At 32.9% G+C, this 21,847-nt stretch overlaps 1 protein-coding gene across 1 annotated transcript in view; it reads left to right on the top strand.

Moving 5' to 3' along the window:
• The first annotated feature begins 162 nt into the window (after positions 1 to 162).
• LOC132738228 (putative per-hexamer repeat protein 5) overlaps positions 163 to 21,847 on the top strand; it is a 34,215-nt gene continuing 12,530 nt past the window's right edge. Inside the window, exons 1-13 of the mRNA XM_060725689.1 lie at positions 163 to 318; positions 1,474 to 1,632; positions 2,972 to 3,127; positions 4,204 to 4,362; positions 5,652 to 5,807; positions 6,222 to 6,746; positions 8,645 to 8,797; positions 10,021 to 10,062; positions 11,147 to 11,263; positions 12,050 to 12,205; positions 15,428 to 15,577; positions 16,209 to 16,244; positions 19,196 to 19,309. Coding sequence (XP_060581672.1) covers positions 6,314 to 6,746; positions 8,645 to 8,797; positions 10,021 to 10,062; positions 11,147 to 11,263; positions 12,050 to 12,205; positions 15,428 to 15,577; positions 16,209 to 16,244; positions 19,196 to 19,309 — 1,201 coding nt within the window. The 5' untranslated portion in view covers positions 163 to 318; positions 1,474 to 1,632; positions 2,972 to 3,127; ... (1 more) ...; positions 5,652 to 5,807; positions 6,222 to 6,313. The remainder of the gene's footprint in view (positions 319 to 1,473; positions 1,633 to 2,971; positions 3,128 to 4,203; positions 4,363 to 5,651; positions 5,808 to 6,221; positions 6,747 to 8,644; positions 8,798 to 10,020; positions 10,063 to 11,146; positions 11,264 to 12,049; positions 12,206 to 15,427; positions 15,578 to 16,208; positions 16,245 to 19,195; positions 19,310 to 21,847) is intronic.

Below are 21,847 nucleotides of genomic sequence, written 5' to 3'. Positions count from 1 at the left end.
TACCATTTATTGATCAGATAGTATTTAATTAAATTGTGGAAGGATATACAAAATTTGATCTGCAACATAAAATCCTTCATAGTCACTTTTATGAAAATTAGTGAAGTTTAAGCAAGAATGTTAACATGTGCAAACGATTTATTATACTATTTTTATCTGCAGAATGGTCGCCTTGGGGCGGATGGACCTGTCACACAGACCAAAGTGTCTGTTTAAAATTACGCAAAAGAACTTGTATAAGTGGATTCAAAGGAAATGATTGCTTGAATCTGCAAGGGAAAGATTATGAACAGACATTTTGTGACAAATCTTGCAACGGTAAGTTTCTGTTTTTTGTGATAATATTGTGAAAAGCACTATCAATACAATAAAAGCATTGTTTTGGGTGTTTTTCTAAAGGTTGTCCTCCCTCTTTAACTATTTGCATGATTTATGATTATAAATTCAAGCCTTATTTCTTTCCAAAGAAGGATTTTCTTTATATTTTCATTAATGCAATTTGGTCTTAAAGGTTCAAATGTCTCTTTTTTGGGACATATTTTTGTAACACACTAAGTTTGTCAAAAATTTATTTGATGATATTTTGTCTGAAAAACATGATGAACATATTCATTTCCTAACTTCAGGCTATTCATATTTATAAATATAAAATGTGTTTATAATAATGAATGTTTGTTTTTCTGAAATAATACAATGCCTTTCCCAACCTTGGGATGTACGTTTTGTATCATTCTAAGTGAGTAGATTAGTTTGTCATTAAAATTTTTTTTATATCATAGTTATAAACTCAACACTAGTACTTCATAATGCAGTACAGTTCATGTACAAAATTAAGTACTACAAAACAGCTAAAGGTATCAATATATACTTCAACCATGAAGTCAGTAAATTCAGGGTTATATACACAACCCACTACAGACAGAACTACAATAACACCCGCGGCGTCAATACGGTTTAATCAGAAAACCACTTCTACATCTGCTGTGACCACATCCCTGTCAAAATCCGCACCTACAAAACCTAACCTTAAATCATCAACTCCATAAACTGCTTTTTATATGATATTATATCATGGGCTAGCAACATGACAAATAGTAAACTGTTAAGTAAATGTGAAGTCACAGGAATCTTGTCGACTGCTTATATAATTACCCGGCTTGAAAAGACAAGATAGAAATGCAAACTTTCACTGTATGAATGATGTCTCGCATATGAAATTACACCACGTACAAAACAGATGCTTGTGGGAAGAAATTTGGATTTGAACTCGTTAATTAACACGTTTATTTTGACATTGTAAGAAAGCAATATGAAAAAGAATTAGCAAATGGAAAATGCATCATAAAATAATACGAAACATTTTTGTATGAAGAACCAGATAATATGCATCTAAACTGCCTATTTCGCACAAAGATAAAATCTTTGCGGTTATGTTAAGTTAATTTACATATATATTTTACAATTTTTTTTTAGATTCTGATACAATTAGCGAACATAAAGACGGATGGTCGGATTGGGGTTGTAAGAAACAAGGAGATTTTTGCTTTAAAAGTCGGACATGTAATTCAACCGCGGCTTTCAATTGCTCCAAAACAAGTGAGGTTATTGTAACAAACTGTCCATGTGCTGCAGGTATAACTTTGTTTTTGAATTATCATTTCGATTCATAGTAAGGTTGAGTGTAGACTGATCATTGTTATTTTTAGTTTTGTGTGTCTGTTTTTTTTTAAATTATATAGTTAACGAAATGTTTATTGTTAAGTTATTCTCTAGAATGTAAACCGTTACGTATTACGGTGTTTTGTGTAACCAAATTAAAATTTGCTTTTTGAAAGCCAGATTTTAAATATAGTCTCTTGTTGTTTAAAATTCTTGTTCAGAAACGGTTAAGTCAGTAAATGCTTTTTTCTTTCGTAATGTTTAATGTTACGCCCGAGATCAGAATGATACAGGACGAGTCTGTTCTAGCACTTGCACAACACTTTCCAAAATCTTGAAATATTTTCTACACCAACAGACGTGAAATATACGACAAGAGGCTATTGCAAACACAAATTATATTATCCAAGTTCATCATATGTGACAAAATTCAAGCTGTAAGGAAAGCAAAAATGATAAAGTGAATATAAATGATTTTTTACTACATCATGTCTTAATGCAATCCCTCACCTCATCCTACCTTCTCAAACACTCAGCTAATTTAAGTTGTATTTAAATGTTATGCAATTTAAACATTTGTTTTTTCACAATATATTGACTCAATTTACCTTTTTTAAGCGTCAATGATTCAATGATACAAATTTATTCAAAATGTTTGTTTCACGATTTATAATTGTATTCCGTTTGTCTTTTTATGTAATTTATCACTCCCTTAAGAAATAGTGAGTGAAGGATGAAAGGCGAATCTTAGCCTGTCATTTATACATTTAAGTTTTCCCTAGAGTTCAATAAGATGTTGACGGGCAGGTTTGACAGCTTGAATAAAGTCAAATAAAATAACAAGACTTGTTTACCCTTTAAATGCTGTACGACACTTACCACCCATTCATATATGTGAAGCATAAGTGTAATTGACACTGTCACTGTTTAGGTCACTTTGCAACTTAATGGTTCAGGACAAATAAACGACGTATCATAGGCTAGATGGATTATTATTACATCACATGAAAGGAATCAAAAGTGTCTAACGGGAAATTTAACTTCACCCGCCATCAGTCAGGGTCAAGATGTTCAAGGTATATAAACATACTACTCGGTCACCACTTCAGCCGCATGTGCAACATGAAATCAAATAAAAAGGAATGACTTCGTTTACCATTTATTGATCAGATAGTATTAATTAAATGTGGAAGGATATACAAATTTGATCTGCAACATAGAATCCTTCATAGTCACTTTTATGAAAATTAGTGAAGCTTAAGCAAGAATGTTAACATGTGCAAACGATTTATTATACTATTTTTATCTGCAGAATGGTCGCCTTGGGGCGGATGGACCTGTCACACAGACCAAAGTGTCTGTTTAAAATTACGCAAAAGAACTTGTATAAGTGGATTTAAAGGAAATGATTGCTTGAATCTGCAAGGGAAAGACTATGAACAGACTTTCTGTGACGAATCTTGCAACGGTAAGTTACTGCTTGTGTGAATATATTGTGAAAAGCACTATCAATACAATAAAAACATTGTTTTGGTTGTTATTCTAAAGGTTGTCTTCTCTCATAAAATTTTCATGATTATGAATTCAACCGTTATTACTTTCCAAACAAAGTTTTTCCTTATGATTTATAATGCAATTTTGATCTAAAAAGTTTAAATGTCTCTTCTTTGAAATATCATTTTTGTAACATACTAATTTTGTCTTACATTTATTTAATGTCTGAATTAATTTATTTTTGTCTGAAGTACATGATGTGCAATCTACATTTTATTACTTCGGGTTATAATAATATAAGTGTGTATAATAATGAATGATTTTTTTTCTGAAATAATACGAATGCGTTTCCTACCCTTGGGATATACATTTTGTAACATGCTAAGTGAGTAGATTGTTTTGTCAGTTTTATATCATTTGTAAATTCAACACCTGCACCTCATAATGCTTTTTCATGTACAACATCAACTACTACAAGAGCCACTTAAGGCATCAATATATACTAGAACCACGAAGTCAGTATATTCAGGGTTATATACACCACCCACTAAGACAGAACTACAATAATACCCACGGCGTCAAAACAGTTTCGTCAGAAACCCACTTCTACATTTGCTGCTACTACAAACTAACTTTAAGTCATGAATTCCATAAACTGCTTTATTTGATATGATATTATATCATACGTCAGTGACATGACAACCAGAAAACTTTATGTAAATGTGATACTACAGGACAGTCGTCGACTGCTTATATAATTAACTAACTGGCTTGAATAGACAAAAAGGGAATGCAATTTCACTGATGTCTCGCACATGAAATTACTCCTCGTATAAAACCGATGATTGTGAGAAGGAATAAAGAGGGGATCACGTTTATTTAGGACGTTGTAGAAACAAATATAGATGAAAAAAGGCATCATTACATTATACGAAACATTTTATATGTACAAACAGATAATTTGCATTTAAACTGCATTTTTTTTTCACAAAGAGTAAACCTTTGCGGTTATGTTTTGTTAATCTGTTGTTATTTTACAATTTTCCCTAGATACTGATACAATTAGAGAACATAAAGGCGGATGGTCGGATTGGAGTTGTAAGAAACAAGGAGATTTTTGCTTTAAAAGTCGGACATGTAATTCAACCGCTGATTTCAATTGTTCAAAAACAAGTGAAGTCACTGTAACAAACTGCCCTTGTGCTGCAGGTATAACTTCGTTTTTGAACTATCATTTCGTTTCTTAGAAAGGTTGAGTGCATTTTTGAAAGCGAGTTATTATAATCTCTGGTAATCGTGAACTGGCGGGTCTGTTCTCGCACATGCACTACTATTTCGAAAATCTTGACATTTTTATGCACAACGGATATAAGACATTGGACTATAGGCTATTGCAAACGTTCAATATATAATCTCAGTGTATCCTATGTGACAAAATTCAAGCTGTAAGAAATGCATACTAAAACATGTTTTGGTGCAATACCCCACCCGTTCCCACATCTGCACACACTCTGCGATTTTAAGTTGTATTTAAATTTTATTTCATTTGAACAGGTGCATTTTCGAAATGTATTTGCTTAATTTATTATTAATTTAACGTCAATAATTAAATGATACATGTTTGTTTCACAGTTTATATATTCCTGTTATATTTTAAAGTTATTTATCATAACCTTTAAAAGGAGTGAGTGAAGGATAACAGGTGTATTTCTGGATGCAATTCCCTTTACCCCATTCCACCTCCTCACCCACTCTGCTAACATGAGATTATTAAATTTTTATGTTAATTGAACATGTGGTTTTCACACATTTATTTATTGACTAAGCGTCAAAAATTAAATGATACATATATATTCTAAAAATTTGTTTCACAGTTTATAGTTGTATACCGTATATCTTTTCAAAAGTTTATTTTATTATACCCTTTTGAAAAGAAAGAGTAAGAATACTTAAAATTTTTAGTAGGCACTCATTTTGGGGTTTTCAGTAGATTCAATACGAACATGATTTAATCGCTTTAGTTAATTCTAATAGAAAGAAAAAAAACTTCTTTATCCTTTAAATGCTGCATAACACTTACAACCCATTTATGTACATGAAACACGATTGCAGGTGACACGTCACTGATAAGTTCATTTGGCCACTACCAGCTTTACTGGTACAGAACGAATCACTGACGTATCATAAGCTAGATGGATCGTTACATCACAAGAACGAACGTAAAGTGTCTTGCGGGACTATACACCCGCCATCATTCATGGGCAAGTAGTTCGAAGACAAAGACCTTAACCACTCGGTCACTACCGCCGCATGTGCAAAATAAAATCACATCAAAAGAAATGACTTTATTCAGCATTAATTTATTGATCAGATAGTATTAATAACATGTAGAAAGATATAAACAATTTGATCTGCAACATAAAATGTCATTGTTATGACATTTGATGAAATGTAAGGAAGAACGTGTACATGTACAAATATAACAATTCCGTCTGCAGAATGGTCGCCTTGGAGCGGATGGACCTGTCACACTGACCAAAATGTCTGTTTAAAATTACGCAAAAGAACTTGTGTAAGTGGATTTAAAGGAAATGATTGCTTGAATCTGCAAGGGAAAGGTTATGAACAGACTTTTTGTGACGAATCTTGCAACGGTAAGTTGCTGTTTATGCGATCATATTATGCAAATCACTTTCAAAACAATCAAGACATTGTTTTGGGTCGAACGATACTCAAAAGACTGTCTTCTCTCTTAAACTATCTATGATTATCATTGCAAGAGTTATTTCTGTCCGAAAGAAGCAATTGTTTAGTTGTTTCTTACTTCAAATTTTGTCTGAAAAGCTCTGAATGTCTTTCCTGACTTTAACTTTTTTGTAACATACTTAGTTAGTCAGATACTTTGGGTAATTCATTTTGTAAAAAAATAAATTTGTGCAATAATGTTTTTTCCCTCTTTTTTCTTTTTCTCTGAAATATAATAATTGCCTTTCCTTACCTTGGATTATACATTTAGTAACATACATAGTGAGTAAATTGTTTTGTTTTTTTACATTATAAAACCATAGTTACAAGTTCAACACTTGCAACTCAAGTTGCCGTTTTACCTACAACATCAATTTCTACAACAACAACAAAGGAACTAAAAGAAACTGCAGTCATGGGGTCAGGAAATCCAAGTTTACATGCCACACCAACTACAGAAGTATCCATGATGTCAATAAGTTTAAGTCAAAATCCCCATACTGAATCTACTGCGACTGCATCCACTTCGAAGCCCTCACCTACAACATCCGAGCTTAAGACAGCAACTCCATCGGCTACATCATTTAATATGAATTTAAGTCAAACAACTATCTTAACAAACACGGCAACTAGTACACCATTAAGTACAAGCAAACCCACGGGGGCGTTGACAAATGCTTATATTTACTGGCTTGAATGGACGGAGTGGGAATGCAAAAATGTCTCCTCCTCTATATGTTTGATGTCTCGCACACGAAATTGCTCCACGTATAAAACCGATGATTGTGAGAAGAAACTTGGAGGGGAGCACTTTCATGTGGAACCTTGTAGGAAAGAAATATGTCCAGGTATTGAACTGTTTCTGGTTTAGCTTGTTTAATGATCTTGACCTATGCTACCTTCGTTAATTTCCTTCGTGTGGAAAAGTAATATCTTTGTAACTGCATAGTTCTTATACAAGTACATAATGATGTGGTTAAGCGGGTTGATAGCAAAATGATTTAAGCGTTGAGGTGATTTAATTAAGAGTTTTATTGTTCATTATCTAAAGGCCAGGAGGTCTAACAATACAGTGACTTATCTTAGAAACTTTACTTTGTAAGGTTAAAGAAAGATCAGTTTTATTATTTTCGCTCCCTTTTAATTCCTGCACAATTTAAGTATAGTTGTAAGGGGGTATGAAGCTGTCCGTCATTCCGACTGTTTTTCCATCTTGGGTCTTGCTGCCTCAGTGGGTTTCCAGTTATAAACATTTCAACCGATTATTGTCATGATAGCAATGTCATGCGTGTCTCGTTAAATTAGGAATACAACCTTGAAACTTGAACTTCAAGGTAAACCTAGGCTAAAATTGGATATATCTTGTAAAATAAATGTTATTGGTAGAGATAATTTATTTATACTTGACAAAACAACCCGTTACATAAAGCTTTATATATAATTAGATTCATTTGCACTTTCACTTTTGTTTGACCTTTGTTCTATGCAAGAGGATTTCACGTTTGACCATGACCTTGAAAAAAACCCTGACAGTTATGGGCACAAAATTGAATTTAGCTAAAATAACAATAAATTTGTTATTATAAATTTACTGTTCTAATTGATATTTGGAATACCCTCCATCTAGGATAAATCAAACATCAAGTATGCACTTGACCTTAAAGTGGACTTGATCTTTAAAGTCAGATCTGTTTGTAGTAGCCTGTGATTTTGGTCAACATGATGATTTACTTTTCCGCGGGTAATTCAAGAAAATTATTTGAATCGTATGTCGGATAATCAGTACATGGTTTGGACAAATGGCCGGAATTATAGGGATTATTATTTCCGGGTTTAAGTCGATTTGTTTTTTTTTTACTTTAGGCTTTAAGTTGATTATTTCAGCGGAGGCAAGACGGGGTTTTATTTAATTTTGAAATTGGTTTATCATTTGAAGGATAAGTTCAAATAGTTATGTAGTTCAGTGGTTAGATAGGATATTTGTGTGTTGGATAGGCAAACATATATTTGGGTATATATATATGATAGTTGTTTGTTTTGTAAAGATAAAACATAACAGAAATTGGTGTTCACGAGTTAAATATATGTCGATCTTACATACCAAATGTATCATTAAGATCGACATATATTTCACTCATGTTGAAAGCAAACTTATTTATTTCTATTTATTTCATTTTTGTATGGGTTTTAAGTCATGTTTTCTGACTTTTGTTGTGTAATGATATTACTCTCATCTATGACGCCATCTTATCGTGACGTCATATTGTTCTTGTAGCTTTTACGAATAAAGTTTCATTATAAAATGATAAAAGTATATCCATGTGGTTTCATTTTACTTACAACGGTGTGTTTCTATATAGATTCCGGCTAATGTGTAAATAATATTTGATGATTGTTATGTAATATAATTTCACTGACCACTGAAAAAGAAAATGTTTTAATATTATACATGTTGTGAAACGAAAATTAAAGAGCAATAATAGTTACTGTGAGCATTAAGGTATTTTTTATCCAAACAACTTGCTGGAAATACGCAAAATTATATATATGACATAATGATTAAAGGTTGGAAATAATTTCAAAATTGCCTTGTCTTCGTCTGCAGTTTTAAAAACAAGTTAACTTACATGTTTTGTTACCAAAATGTATTTGATGAAATGATTGTGTTCCGTGATAATTATGTTGTTAAAAAGATGCCGATGGTGACATTAGATCTAGTTTTCGTAGCATTTTGTTTAACATGCAGTTAACTGGTCAGAATGGAGTGATTGGACATGCAGAATTGAGAAAGATGGAGCATGCACAAAAACCAGGTCTCGAAAATGCTCAACTGGTGCTGATACTCAGTGCGGCTTCGGCTCTCTTGAACGTAAATCATGTGATAATGTCACGTGTCCCGGTACGTAATAATTATGTCTTTTTAGTGTTTGGAATTATTCCTTGTCCATTACTTTAGTAAATCGGCTAAATTTGACCAATCTTAGTAAATCGACAGTACAATAATAATTTCAAACATTGGGTAAATTTTTAGGAAGCATTGACAAAAGTTTAAATCTATTGAAAGTTTCTGATTTTCTGAATATGACTGTTTTTTGTTAAATTTGCGTTTCTGTAAAAAGTCGAGGATGATAATGATATTTTGCACATAATTTGTAATGCGACAGTCAAAATGATAAATTTGTTATTACTTTAATTATCAAGTGTTTCAAAACAATAGGGTCATGCTTTCTCTTTATGTACATTAATGGAAAACAATTTGTTTTTTTGAAACGAAAATGCTAGTGTTTAGATATTTGACATAAAATATTATCTGGTTATTTTGTATCATGATTGTTTATATAATGTATTGGGGCCACAATTGGCCCTGTCGCAGCGGACGCGGTGACCTATATTTTTGTAATTTGATATACAGCTTGTGAATTAAGCGAATATGCACGATTTGAGATGTAGAATTAGGCCTTGAAATGAGCTGGACTACATTTTGACAAGATGACATACTTTCTTGTCCTTTGATGTATAGCTATAGATGCCGTTGGACCTTGCGCACAATTGAACTTTGATATCAGCTGACCTAGATTTTAAACTAGTGACCTATTTAATGTACAGCTATAGCATTTTTACCATGTGCAAGTATGAAATTGAAACCTAATTTTAGATGACCTAATTATTGATCAAGTGACCTGCACTTTAGTCTTTAATGCTGCTGCACAATTAACTTTGATATCAGCTGACTTAAATTTTACACAAGTGACCTATTTAACGTTCAGCTATAGTATTTAACCATGTGCAAGTATGAAATTGAAATCTAATATAAGATAACGTATTTATTGATCTAGTGGTAGGCAATTTAGTCTTTAATGCGCAATTTTGAAATTAGAACAATGTTTATAACAGGAAACATGCTTACACTGCTTTTAATAGAAGTACCTCCTCAGATAAGCTCTTTGGGGCCAATGCAACACGTTTTGATAATTCCCGTCTGATATTTGTTTTCTCTAAAAACTGTGAATTTTGTGCCAATGTGGTTTGTGTTTTAATTTTTTAAACATTTGTAGTACAATTTTTGATATGGTTTGTAATAAATATCTAGTCTTAGTCTTTATTTTAATCTTTCCTCTGCAGAACTGAATGAACTTGGACAGCTTGGTTATTGTAAGGGGCTCGGTAAGATAAACAATATTTCAATGTAAGAAATGCTAATGCTCATTTGTTCTAAAGAATAATAATTTTTTACAGACTTTAAAACACTGTGGTCATAAGGATTAAATGTATTGAAGTTTACATAAATAAATTTATAAGTTATATCAACGAAAATGCAAATACTGTGAAAATGTGTGACAATATTCCTTATTTTGATATCAATTGGGTTATAGTAGCTGCAGCATTTTTTGCATACAATAAAATAAACAAAAACAAATATATTTAAATCAATTGCTAATATTTGTTTATATTTTAACTGAGAGATAGAGATTTTTATTCGTTAAAACATACTGAAAGAAATTCAATAGAGATTGTGCTTTTCGAACAGAGAAATTCTCAGTGCTTATAATTCATATGATTGTCATTTCAGCAATGTGTGTCCGTAGATGCATAATGATATTATATATGTAATCCTTCATGTTATATGTTTATAAAACGTTGAACATGTCTATATTATGTGGATTTGTTTCTTGTTTAAGGACAATGAAATCGTGCTTTGTTTAAATTATTTATAGAATCTTAAAACGTTGTATATAAATGTTTTTCATTACATTACAACCATTTCTCATCGTGGTTAATTTGTCGGGTGCCAAGTTTACTTTCCTTTCGTAATAAAGTTACTGAATTTTAATTTATGCAGCAATCATACTGAACATTGAAATGGAATTTATTTCACAAATATTCATATTTTCTTATCAACAACTGAAAAAGATTTGTGAGTTCCCGACTTTGACACTATGTACCTCACTTGCAAAAATGGTGTCCATTTCGGGGTCAATAATCAATAGAAGATGATGCAATAATATGGAAAAGCAATATTGACAGCTGATTTTGGTGCATTATTAAATTCGTGTCTATGAATTAAGATACACAATGTAACAACACAACACTTTAAGATTTTTATCAGTTAAAATGAAGGTAATGAAATTGTGAGAGATTTGTTTGTCTTTATTAAGCATAAGTGTTGGGAATGGTCAGAAAAATTGCGGCCAATAAAGAACGTTCATGCTTTGTTAAAGGCATGTTTAAATGCAGTTCACTATTTCAGATTCATCTAGTTGTCTTGACGCCGACACGTGCAAAAATCCAAGCATACGGCTAATGTGTTTAGCAGATTCCCATGTAGCAAGAAAGATTTGCCCAAAAGCATGTGGCTGTTGCCATGGTAAGTTTGCCTTCACACATCATTTGTTTCTCATTTTTAAACAATGAAGGGCTGTCTTGCATTTAAAATTAATACGTCTAAAGACAAATCTTTTTCAAATTGATTGTTACCAATGTTACTCCAGGTTGGTACACGTTTATTAATAATAACTGTTTGCAGCTATCAACAGTTGACCCATTCCAGAACACACTGTAGATAATTTAATATTTGGAATGATTGTGTAACACATTTTCATGGTTACTTTGCTAAATCCCGGTATTACCGTAATATCCGTATAATCTAAACATAACTTTGGAACAATTATATCATAACCAGTATCGAACTTAACACAGTGTGAGGAAACTGTGCAGCCTCATCGGGAATCGAATCCGGGACCCTCTGAACACCGTTCGGCGGCTCTACGGACTGAGCTATCTGGCCGCTTACACATCTTCTCCCCTAATCGTGAACCGTGACAAGCTACAGATATGTTTGTCTTACACTTTATATCAACCAATTTATTAAAACACTTCGAAACCAAAAAATAAGTGACGAGTCCCACTAGATAGTTTGGATAAGAAACATCTGTCTGACATACGGAAGGTCTTTGGGTTGATTAAGATGTGCATTTTTAACTTCTGCGCGAAAAAAATGTTACGTGCAATGTCTGTTTCCGATGCGTACAGACAAACATGGTTAATGGAATATTAACACTGTTATAGATATGAAATTGTAAAAAATATCACTTGGAAAAAAACTTATTTTTTTTTTTAAAATGTTTTCTCTTTTCCATTAATCATATTGCAGTTGATCCTGAATGGTCAAGTTGGAGTGACTGGAGGTGTGAGAGAACAAAGACAATGTGTAGAATGAAACAGGACAGAACATGTTCGACTGGAAATACAACAGATTGTGAGGGCATATCAGTAAGACAGGCTGCTTGCGATGAACATCTCTGTCCAGGTGATGTATATTTTAGTTATTTTTTTTTAATAGTTTGAGAACCTTTCTGTTGGAAAATGCGTCAGAATTATATTATATACCCATACATTCACAGTGCGTTAACTGGAGTGCAGGTTTTGGTTATCCGCACAGAAATGCTCGTTGATTGGCTCATTTGTTTCTGGGGTTTACCTATTGTTACGACAGGGAAAGGGATAATAATAAAAAGTCATATACATATCATCGTAAATGTGTAAAGTTTTTTGGGGGGTTACTTATTGTGAAAGCACGGTATGTGTAGTTTTTATTTGTTTTTTCCTAGCCTATGAAGAAGATAAAGGACATCAACACACTCGGTAACCTGAATAATACTCGGGGGTTCATATTCGATAGCCTCGTCTTTCTACAACAAACATATTGTAAACTTCATAGACATGACTTGTTCACATCTCTTTTTTCCCCTTGTGGCTGAAGGTTTGCCCTGAAATGTTGAGGTATCAGAATTGCAACAACCGTTTATCCCTGCGTACCGGAAGAGGCCACTAAATTAGTTTTAATTATTGGAGTCTATACATCTCTTCGAAATAGTTTGATTTAAGTTTGTAACACTCGGTCACTTTTCCTGTTTCAGCGCAATATGTTCTTAAATTCCATCGGTGCATCATAAACCAAACACACAAACACATCTCTTATTGGCTTTTAAGAATTAAAGTGACCAATGAGACCAGGAGAATTATGATTTTACATTATGTTTGATTGATTTAGATATCACATCACCTAGGGTCTCATAACACTAAACTGTAAGTAAGCCCACAAAGATTGAATTATTTTCGTAAATCTAAACAGAAAAAGACTTTAAATCAAAACCTTGCGACACTGACAACCGAAATGTGAATACAGCTTTTAATATTATATTGACTATAGATTAATGTACCATTCTCGTCACTTCTCATGTGAGGAAGCTATCCAGCTAGCTTATGGAACGTAAGTCCTACTCAGCTATCCATTTGAGCCTGAAATAATGCACGGAGGCGCACTTGAGGTCCTCCCTCTACCAATGAAGTTGGAAAGTCACCATATGACCTATACTCTAATGGTGCGACTTAAAACCAAATTGAAGAAGAAAAATGGGTAGTGTTAATAAAAGTTCTATCATAGATTGGAGACTTTTCTATTTAAAACGATGTGTCAAGAGTTAAATTACTATTCTGTCACCTGACAGCTCTTTTGTTAAAAGCAGTCTTGGAAATTACATAAATTACTGTTTGTTGGCGAGCTCGTTGATTGGCTACATTTTTCTGGTGTGTTTTGTATTAGGAAAAAGGATAACGGTAGAAAAAATCATATTCATTTGCTCGTTCATTGGTTAATTTATTCTTGGGCCTCATAATGTGACTCGACAAGGAAAGTAAGATTTAACGGATTTTTTGCCTACGATATCGAAAAGGGTAAACATCAAAACACATAGCTGTCTGTTTTATACTCGGATGCTATCAAATAGACTTAATGGCAGAAATATAGCCTGAACGATAATTTCTATTGTTTATTTTTGTTGTTGTTGTATGTTTTCTTTATTTTTTTGCCACACACAAATCACAAAAAAATCACGTACAAATCAGCACCGATTACTTAATACATTGTGTCATTTTTTATCTTTGCCATTTTTGTTATTCAGGTCGTTAGTCATGATTGTGTCCATTTAGGATTAGCGTAAATCATGTGTCATTATTTTGTTACCTTTACTAAAGTGTCCATATACGATAAACGAAAATCATTAAAATAAGATAAGATAGTTTATTAAAGTCTCATCATCATGTACAATATTAAAACAATACAAATATAAACCTACAACATTGTACATACATGTATATGCCAGAGATGAGTTATAAGAGACTATACATTACTTTACAAAAAAAATCTAACATACAGGACATATCTACAAAATTACTTGAAAACAAAACCAAGTAATATGTTGTAATCGTTGAAAATACATCTACTTTAATAGGTTATTATGTTTCAATTATACCATTAACAAAATAACGTGTCATTAAACTTTTAAATTAATCGGTCATCATGTGTCCATATATACTTAAGGACAATGAAAACGCACGGTCGGGATAATTGCATTTTAACAAGGAAAATAAATTTCTTTTAAATATTTGTTCACAGTTTCATAAAAACGAATGCATTCCAGTTATTTCGATACCAAAGTTATAAAAAATGATTGCATTTTAATGAAGTTATTGCATAATAAAGACAGTACCCGAAAAATCAAAAGTAACACATTTGGCTAATTGTGATAAAACAAATTGGACCAATTTATGGTTACTTTATGAAATTAAATAATTATTATTTTTTTAAGCTGTTAATTATTAACTTTTTTTCATAACTTTCTAGAAATGTTAGAAACAAATGAGCAATTAAAATCTTTATGAAAATGAATATTAAACTATGCCAATGGTCAGTTTTAGAAATTGTAAAAGCTCACATAGAAATTGCATATACACACTTTTCCTCTGTATAAGGTGCTAAATTTCAAACACTACTGAAGACTTGGCAATGGATCTTCAAAGAAATAACCGCTGGGTAGATTTAGCACATATTTAGTCTTGTCTATCTTACAAACAAAGTGCAAACCGTTTTGGTGTCCATCGGTCTACAATTTCTCTGTTTCACCAGCGTTTTCGCCGAATGGCGTCAGATTCCACAGGCGCTATACGCACCGTAAGGTCTATGATGCGACGATGTACATCTGTAAGAGACGCTGATGGAGGATATTGTCGTTTCTAAAGATCCCGACGGTGACATTACGAATAAACATTTATGAGTGACTTTGTTTTTGATTTTCATTTCGGTTTTTGCCTTTGTGAGGTTTGCATTACTGTCATGAAAAAGTGTGATTTTGGGATTTTCACCTTAGGTTCTTCAATATACTGGTGTACATTTAATTTATAACCTTTTGAATTATTTTCAGTTGTTAAGTTTGCGTTTTGTATTTAAGTAATGATATATATCTAATGGAGTCGTTAGTGTTTTGTTTTCATGTAATAAAATGCATATAGTGCGGGCGTGCGTTTTCATTGTCCTTAAGTATACAATAAACAAAAAAAATCACGTGTCATAAAACTTTAATCGTTAATCACTAGTCGTTTTGCTTCAATAGTTTATCACGTGTTATTAACTGCATCGTCATTCATGTGTAATAATATTATTATATTTTCTTTTTATATTCATGCAATACAGAACCAACATGGCAGTCCTGGAGTGGCTGGGAGTGTCAGTTAAGGCCAAATAATACATGCAAAATGAGTCGTTATAGAAAATGCTCTGATGAAGACTTTTGTAATGGAGAGAATCATGAAGAAGATGTTTGCTCAAGCGAGATGTGTCCAGGTATGTTACATATTTTTCATAATTTTGCAAGAATCAAAGTACTGTAGGCACTAATTTTATTAAATTCCAAGCTAGCTGTCTTTGATTTTTTTGCCTCCAACCACCAAGTAGTTAAATCATTCAGGTCACGAAAAGATAAAATGGAAAGCTACCTTTGCGAAATCAAAAATTTTAAATGTGGGTACTTTTGAGCTGAAAACAAGCGTATGTGTTGCAGGGTTGGGGAAGGGGTTGGCTAATACGATGGAGTACAATAAAGCGTTAAAGTCACCAGGTTGTGACATGACAAAAGACAGATCAAAACGAATTATCCTAAATTGTTTGCAGTCTGACATTCAATTATTTTTTGGGTGTGTCATTTTCATTCGAAATTTATCATCTATTATTAATGGTTTTATATATACAATCAAAAATATATCATTTTTATATCAATAATTTATTGAAAAAGTGTGAAATAAATGTCAAGTTTTCTTATATGTAGTTGATTATTAACTAAATCAGAATTTTGTAAAGAGCATTTATAATGGCTGATACCTTATCTTAAACATATCGTTAGAATTCTACATTGTTGCGTCAATAATACATTATGAATGGAAATGTCAATCGTTTTCTTTTTATTCTTTCGTAACAGATTTCGTGGATTTTCAAGTGAACTGTAGCTTGCATAGTAGGTATCGTTTTGGAAGAGTGTTTTTCAACTGATGTATACACAATACGAGTTTTTTACCATATTAAATTGTTTGAGTCATGTGACATCATGTGACGTCATACATGACACATCACGTCATGTGGTATATTGTGTGACACGCCATGAACCGGGGCGTCCGTGGCCGAGTGGTAAAGGTCGTTCACATCAAACCACTTGCCCTTAAACGCTGTGGGTTCGAGTCCCGACAGGGACTTTGGATTATTTCATTTGAGGGGGCTATCCAGCTAGCTTAAGGGAGGTCGGTGGTCTTACTCAGGTGCCCGTTCGTGACTGAAATAATGCAGGGAAGGGCGCTTTGGGTTTTCCTCAATCAGTAAAGCTAGAACGTCGCCAAATGGCCTATACTATGTCGACATGACGTAAAACCCAATCAAACAAACAAACAAACGCCATATGCAACACGTCGTGCCATGCGCTGTCTCGTTATTTCGTATTATACGTTATGTGTCGTCACATTTTTTCATGTCAAGAATTTTCAAGTTATTCAAAATTATGTAATGTTGTGTGATATGTTATTCCGAGTCATGCAATATAAAGTCATCTGATTCCAAGTTGTGCCCTGTGGTGTCATTAAGGCGTATTATAGAAATTGTATATACGTGGAAATATTGCATTTAACTGTACTACGTGAGAGGATGTTAAGATCGGCGCTGAATATATTATGACAATTTCCTGAAGTAGCAAGTCTCACAATTTCATTTTGTTTATGTTCATGAATTTTTGAAAATGCGTTTAAGAGTAAATTATTGATAAGTCAGCAAAGCAAGTAATTTACACACTTACAATCCACGTTAATTACCCTAAAATAAGTCAAAATATACAAAAATAGCCATAACTGCGTCGGTCACGCAGTAAAAATATGGTGATTTATGCTGTATAATCAGTCATTGATCGCATATATAACATATGAATTATTGCTTTACGCTTGAATCAGTTTTACCTTTATTAAAGTCATATTACATTTTTTTTTCAAGTTTGATTCCTTGAAATATTTTTGCTAATCTGGAGGTATGCAGCTTTAACATGAAACAGAAACATGTCATTAGTCATATCTGAATTTATATTTTTACCATTAGTCAAAATTACGAAATACTCAGATTAATTGTAAACAAAACAGCAATGAAAGTCGTCTATAAAAAAATCAACAGCTTATTTAAGACGGTCAGGGTCTAGAGATGAGATATCAAATACAAACCAAACACTGTGCTAATTCTGTTGTACTTTGGTGCAGTTTTAAAGCTGTTACTATACCTTAAGGTGAGACTTAACATTCAACAAAAATCGAACTTGTGTAAAAATGAGATTTTAAGAAAAGAAACACGATTCAAGATCAAAATAATAATTGTCATGCTATTATGGCGATTTATGACAGATTTTGCAGTATTTTTCAGAACTGAGTTACTAACGCAGTAAGGTTTTTTTTTGCTCTCCGAAGAGTGAGCATATAGTCGCCCCTTTGTCCGTCCGTCCGTCTGTCCGTCCGTATATCCGCTCTCATGGGACAGTAATAATGTGGCTAGACGGACAATAAGTAACTGTTCTTTCTCTTTGATGTCATTCATTCCGTAATGCTTTTTGTGGTTATTTTCTTTTGGGTGGCTATATAAAAAGAATAGAGAGAACAATAGAGTAGCCACATTATTACTGTTTAGATTTTCCGTCCGTCTGTCCGCTTTTCTTGTCCGGGACATCAACTTGGAATTAACAAGAGATATCAACATTAAACTTTGTAGGTAGATAAATCTCATTGAGTAGGTGTGCAGTGCACAAGAACCGTAACTTTGCCTTGCCTCATACTTGAATCATTGTCCTTTGTTTATTTTTACACACTTTGAACTTTGTATCAACATGAAACTTTGTAGGTAGAGAGATTCTCATCGGGTAGAAATGCATTGTTTGAGAACCATAACTTTATCATGCCTTATTTTTGAGTAATTGCCCTTCGTTCATTTTTGACACTTTGAACTTTGTCCGGGACATAAACTCTGAAATTATAATAGATGTCAACATGAAAATTTGTAGGTAGATAGGTCTCATTGGGGGGGGGGGGGGGGTAGTAGTGCATCGCTTAAGAACCATAACCCTGCCATGCCTTATTTTGAAGTTATTGCCCTTTGTTTATTTTTACTTTTTGACTTTTGTTCGGGACATAACTCTGAAACTATTAGATATATATATATACATGATATACTGTGTAGGTATATAGATCTCATTTTATAGAACTGAAATGTTAAAGAACCTTAAGACAGCCTTGTCTAATTTAAGAGTTATTGCCCTAAGTTCATTTTTACACTTTGAATTTTACCCTGGACATAACTCTGAAACTATAATAATAGATACCTTCACGAAACAGAAGTGCAGTGCAAAAAATCATAACTTGCCTAATTTTAGAGTTTTTACCCTTTGTTCATTTTTATACGTTCCTGTGTCTCAAACCTTCTCGGGGAGCATTATCAGGTTCAACCGGTTTTTGTTTTGTATATTTAACCTCTATTTGGTAGTTTAAGTGGATTGTAAGTGCCGTTTGCTTAGGGAAAAATTCTTTATTTGTTGACATCACTTTCATTAGCATTAGCATGATCTGGAGGTGAGCTGCTTTAGTTTTAAGGACTCTTGAAAAGTGGTTTATATTGCATACATTTTATCACATATGTATATTACTTGTTTTCTTATTTTAATAATGATGATTTCTTGTATAAAAGTCAGAGTTTCTTTTTTTATGTCTTATAATTCTAATATAGTCTCTATGTAATAGTTTATGATATTGAGTAGATTTTTGAATTCGGGGTAATATTTTTCTCTTATCACTACGACTTCGGGAATTCACGAAAGAAAAAAGACATGATTATGAATGATTATAAAATATCATATTCAAAATGCAATGTATTTTATAGATTTCTTTCATTTAGATACTAAATCTGACGAATGCGTAGATGGAGTCGGCTGTCACTTATTTAAAAACACCCCGAAAAGCTTATGTCTTGATGACGCAGTGGCATGTCCTGTAACGTGTGGCTGTTGTTGTAAGTTGAGATATTTCCATCGTTTACGTAATAATTTTACATTTTCCGAGGGATGTCAAAATGATGGTTTACGAAGGCAATTCTATACAGAATTATAGTCTATAACATTATCATACCTGACAATTCTAAAATAAACTGATTCGAAATATTTATAAATGTATTCAAACGATTTTTAAAAGACAACATCAGGTGCCAGCCCCGAAGAGCAACTGATGGTTATCTTCTCCATGAAACCTGAGATCTCGCCATATGACAAACACAGCCAACAGTGTTATTTGAAACTTAAACATCATGGGGGGAAGAACTGTTACAAGAGGGATGGATAATTTGTTTGGAGTTTTTTCTATGGAAACTTTTCTATTTTCTTGGAGGACTCACGTGAAATATTGTAATTTTTACCTTTAAATGGGGAGTTTGTGGTGCTTAATTAAACTTTAATAATCAAGCTTGCCCTACATGTTGAATTATGTTTCAGAAAACTTTTAAGTCCATTTTTCATCGCCTTTAAAAAAATCTGGTAGTTTTTGGTAAAATTTCCAAATCACTTGCTCATTCGTAGATATTGATCTTTTCATTTGTGATCTTCTCCGTTTCTTTATATAATTACCTAATTATAATGGAGAGTTACAAACATAAATCCCAGGCTGATAGATTTATACCCGATATTTCAAATATTACCGAGTTCTTGTTATAACTTAAAATTGTCCTGGAGTTCGTATGATAACTTTTGTTACTGACAGTGTGTTTCATGTTACGGCATGTTTAAGCGTATTTATTAGTCAATAAGTGTATAAATTATTTTGAAGCATAATACGCTTATCATATGCACACAACTTTGGTTGCATAACGTTAGTTAAGAGAATATTTCAGTTCAAGAGAAATTTTTCCTACATTCCGTTTCTTGTGTTTTTTGTGTTTCTTTTGTGTGTGTGTGCGTGTGTGTGTGTGTGTGTGTGTGTGTGTGCGTGTGTGTGTGTGTGCGTGCGTGCGTGCGTGTGTGTGTATGTTTCATTTATTGGAATGACTGAAAACATACTTGATGTAGAACATTGACTTACAGGATAAAATACGCTTTGAATTTAACATTCAAGCATTGTGTCTTCATGTATACATTGTTCCTGGCAGTTTAAGAGAACATTAAAGTAATGATGCTATCGGTCTGCCTACATGTAAATGGTTTGAAACTAAAAAGGAAGTGATATGCACTTCCTTAGGTGGGTATCTTTATGTATTCAATGGATATCTTAATTTCTAAAAGCTATCAATTTTTGTCATAGAAACGTATAAAGTTCTATGACAATGATATTACAATAAAAAGTAAGTATTTGATAATAGTAAGGTTCATGCCGTTTATCGAACTTATTCCATGCTCTATTAAATCCTATGTAGCATCACGAGACGTAAAGAAATCTCCATATATCGGAAAACTATTGCATACAATATTTTTTATCAAACTTGGAGTCCTGCGGGCATTCCCACTATATAATCCTAGTTGTGGAAACTCTGCAACAACTTTTGCTGTAATTGATAACAAAAATATATGGTCAAACGTTTTTCGCTCGAACCCACATGCACGTGCATGTGCAAATGTCAGAGATCGGTAGTGATCGGTTGACATTTTATAAGTAAGAAGATCATATATTTCGGGTGCATGGGTGTGAAGGGTATCCCGTTCATATGCTTGTTGTTTATGGTTTTAAATTATACAAATTACTATGCCGCTTCTTGAAGCCCAACTATATATTGTCTGCTTAAGAAAGGCGGTTGCTTACAACTTGTAACTGAGAAAAAAGTGTTTTTTACAACTTTTGCTTGGCGGTTAAAGCCATGTTTCTGCTGAAAGTGACTGCTGGGTCGGGTTTTCCAGAGGATGGCCTATCGCCTGTTAATCCTTTTAAGACTGTTCACCGAATCAGATTCATGTTCAATCGATTCTTAAAGCGATTTGGGGTTTTCTTACAGCCGAATCTTGAAAAAATGACAGTAACTTAAAAATTAAAGTGACAAAATAATTTTGTACACACCAAGCTATATATCCCATAGTAACTTAACGTTGTCATGTCTATTATGCGAAGAAATATATTTCTCTTCACAAGAACGATGTCGTTGCTGTAAATTCATTTCAACGGAAACTTATGACATAAAACTATTATCGACGAACAGTATCCACAGAAATATATGATGCACCCGTTAGGTTTTATAATGTCAAAAAGAATTCGCACTCATTGGATTAGAAAACTATTGTTTGAACTAAAACACGCTTAAAACCAACATTTTATGACAGATGAACGTATTACGTTTCATGATGATTTAAATACTTATTAAATAATAAAATACGCTTAAAAGTGCCGTAATTAAGCACAAGAAACACACTGACAGTAACGAAAATTATCATAAAAACTCAAGGACATCTCTTGAGTTATCACAAGAACTCCGAGACATTAAAAAACGTGTATAGATTCACATGTATTAGCCTGGGCTTTATGTTTGCAACTCTCCATTATAATTAAGAAATTAAGTATAGCAACAAAGAAATGA

The sequence above is a fragment of the Ruditapes philippinarum genome, unplaced genomic scaffold, assembly GCF_026571515.1.
Source record: "Ruditapes philippinarum isolate M1 unplaced genomic scaffold, ASM2657151v2 ctg4938_1_1_1_1, whole genome shotgun sequence".
Lineage (NCBI taxonomy): Eukaryota > Metazoa > Mollusca > Bivalvia > Venerida > Veneridae > Ruditapes > Ruditapes philippinarum.
Note: the sequence above shows the minus strand (reverse complement) of the source record. Positions and strands in the feature narration are given on the sequence as shown.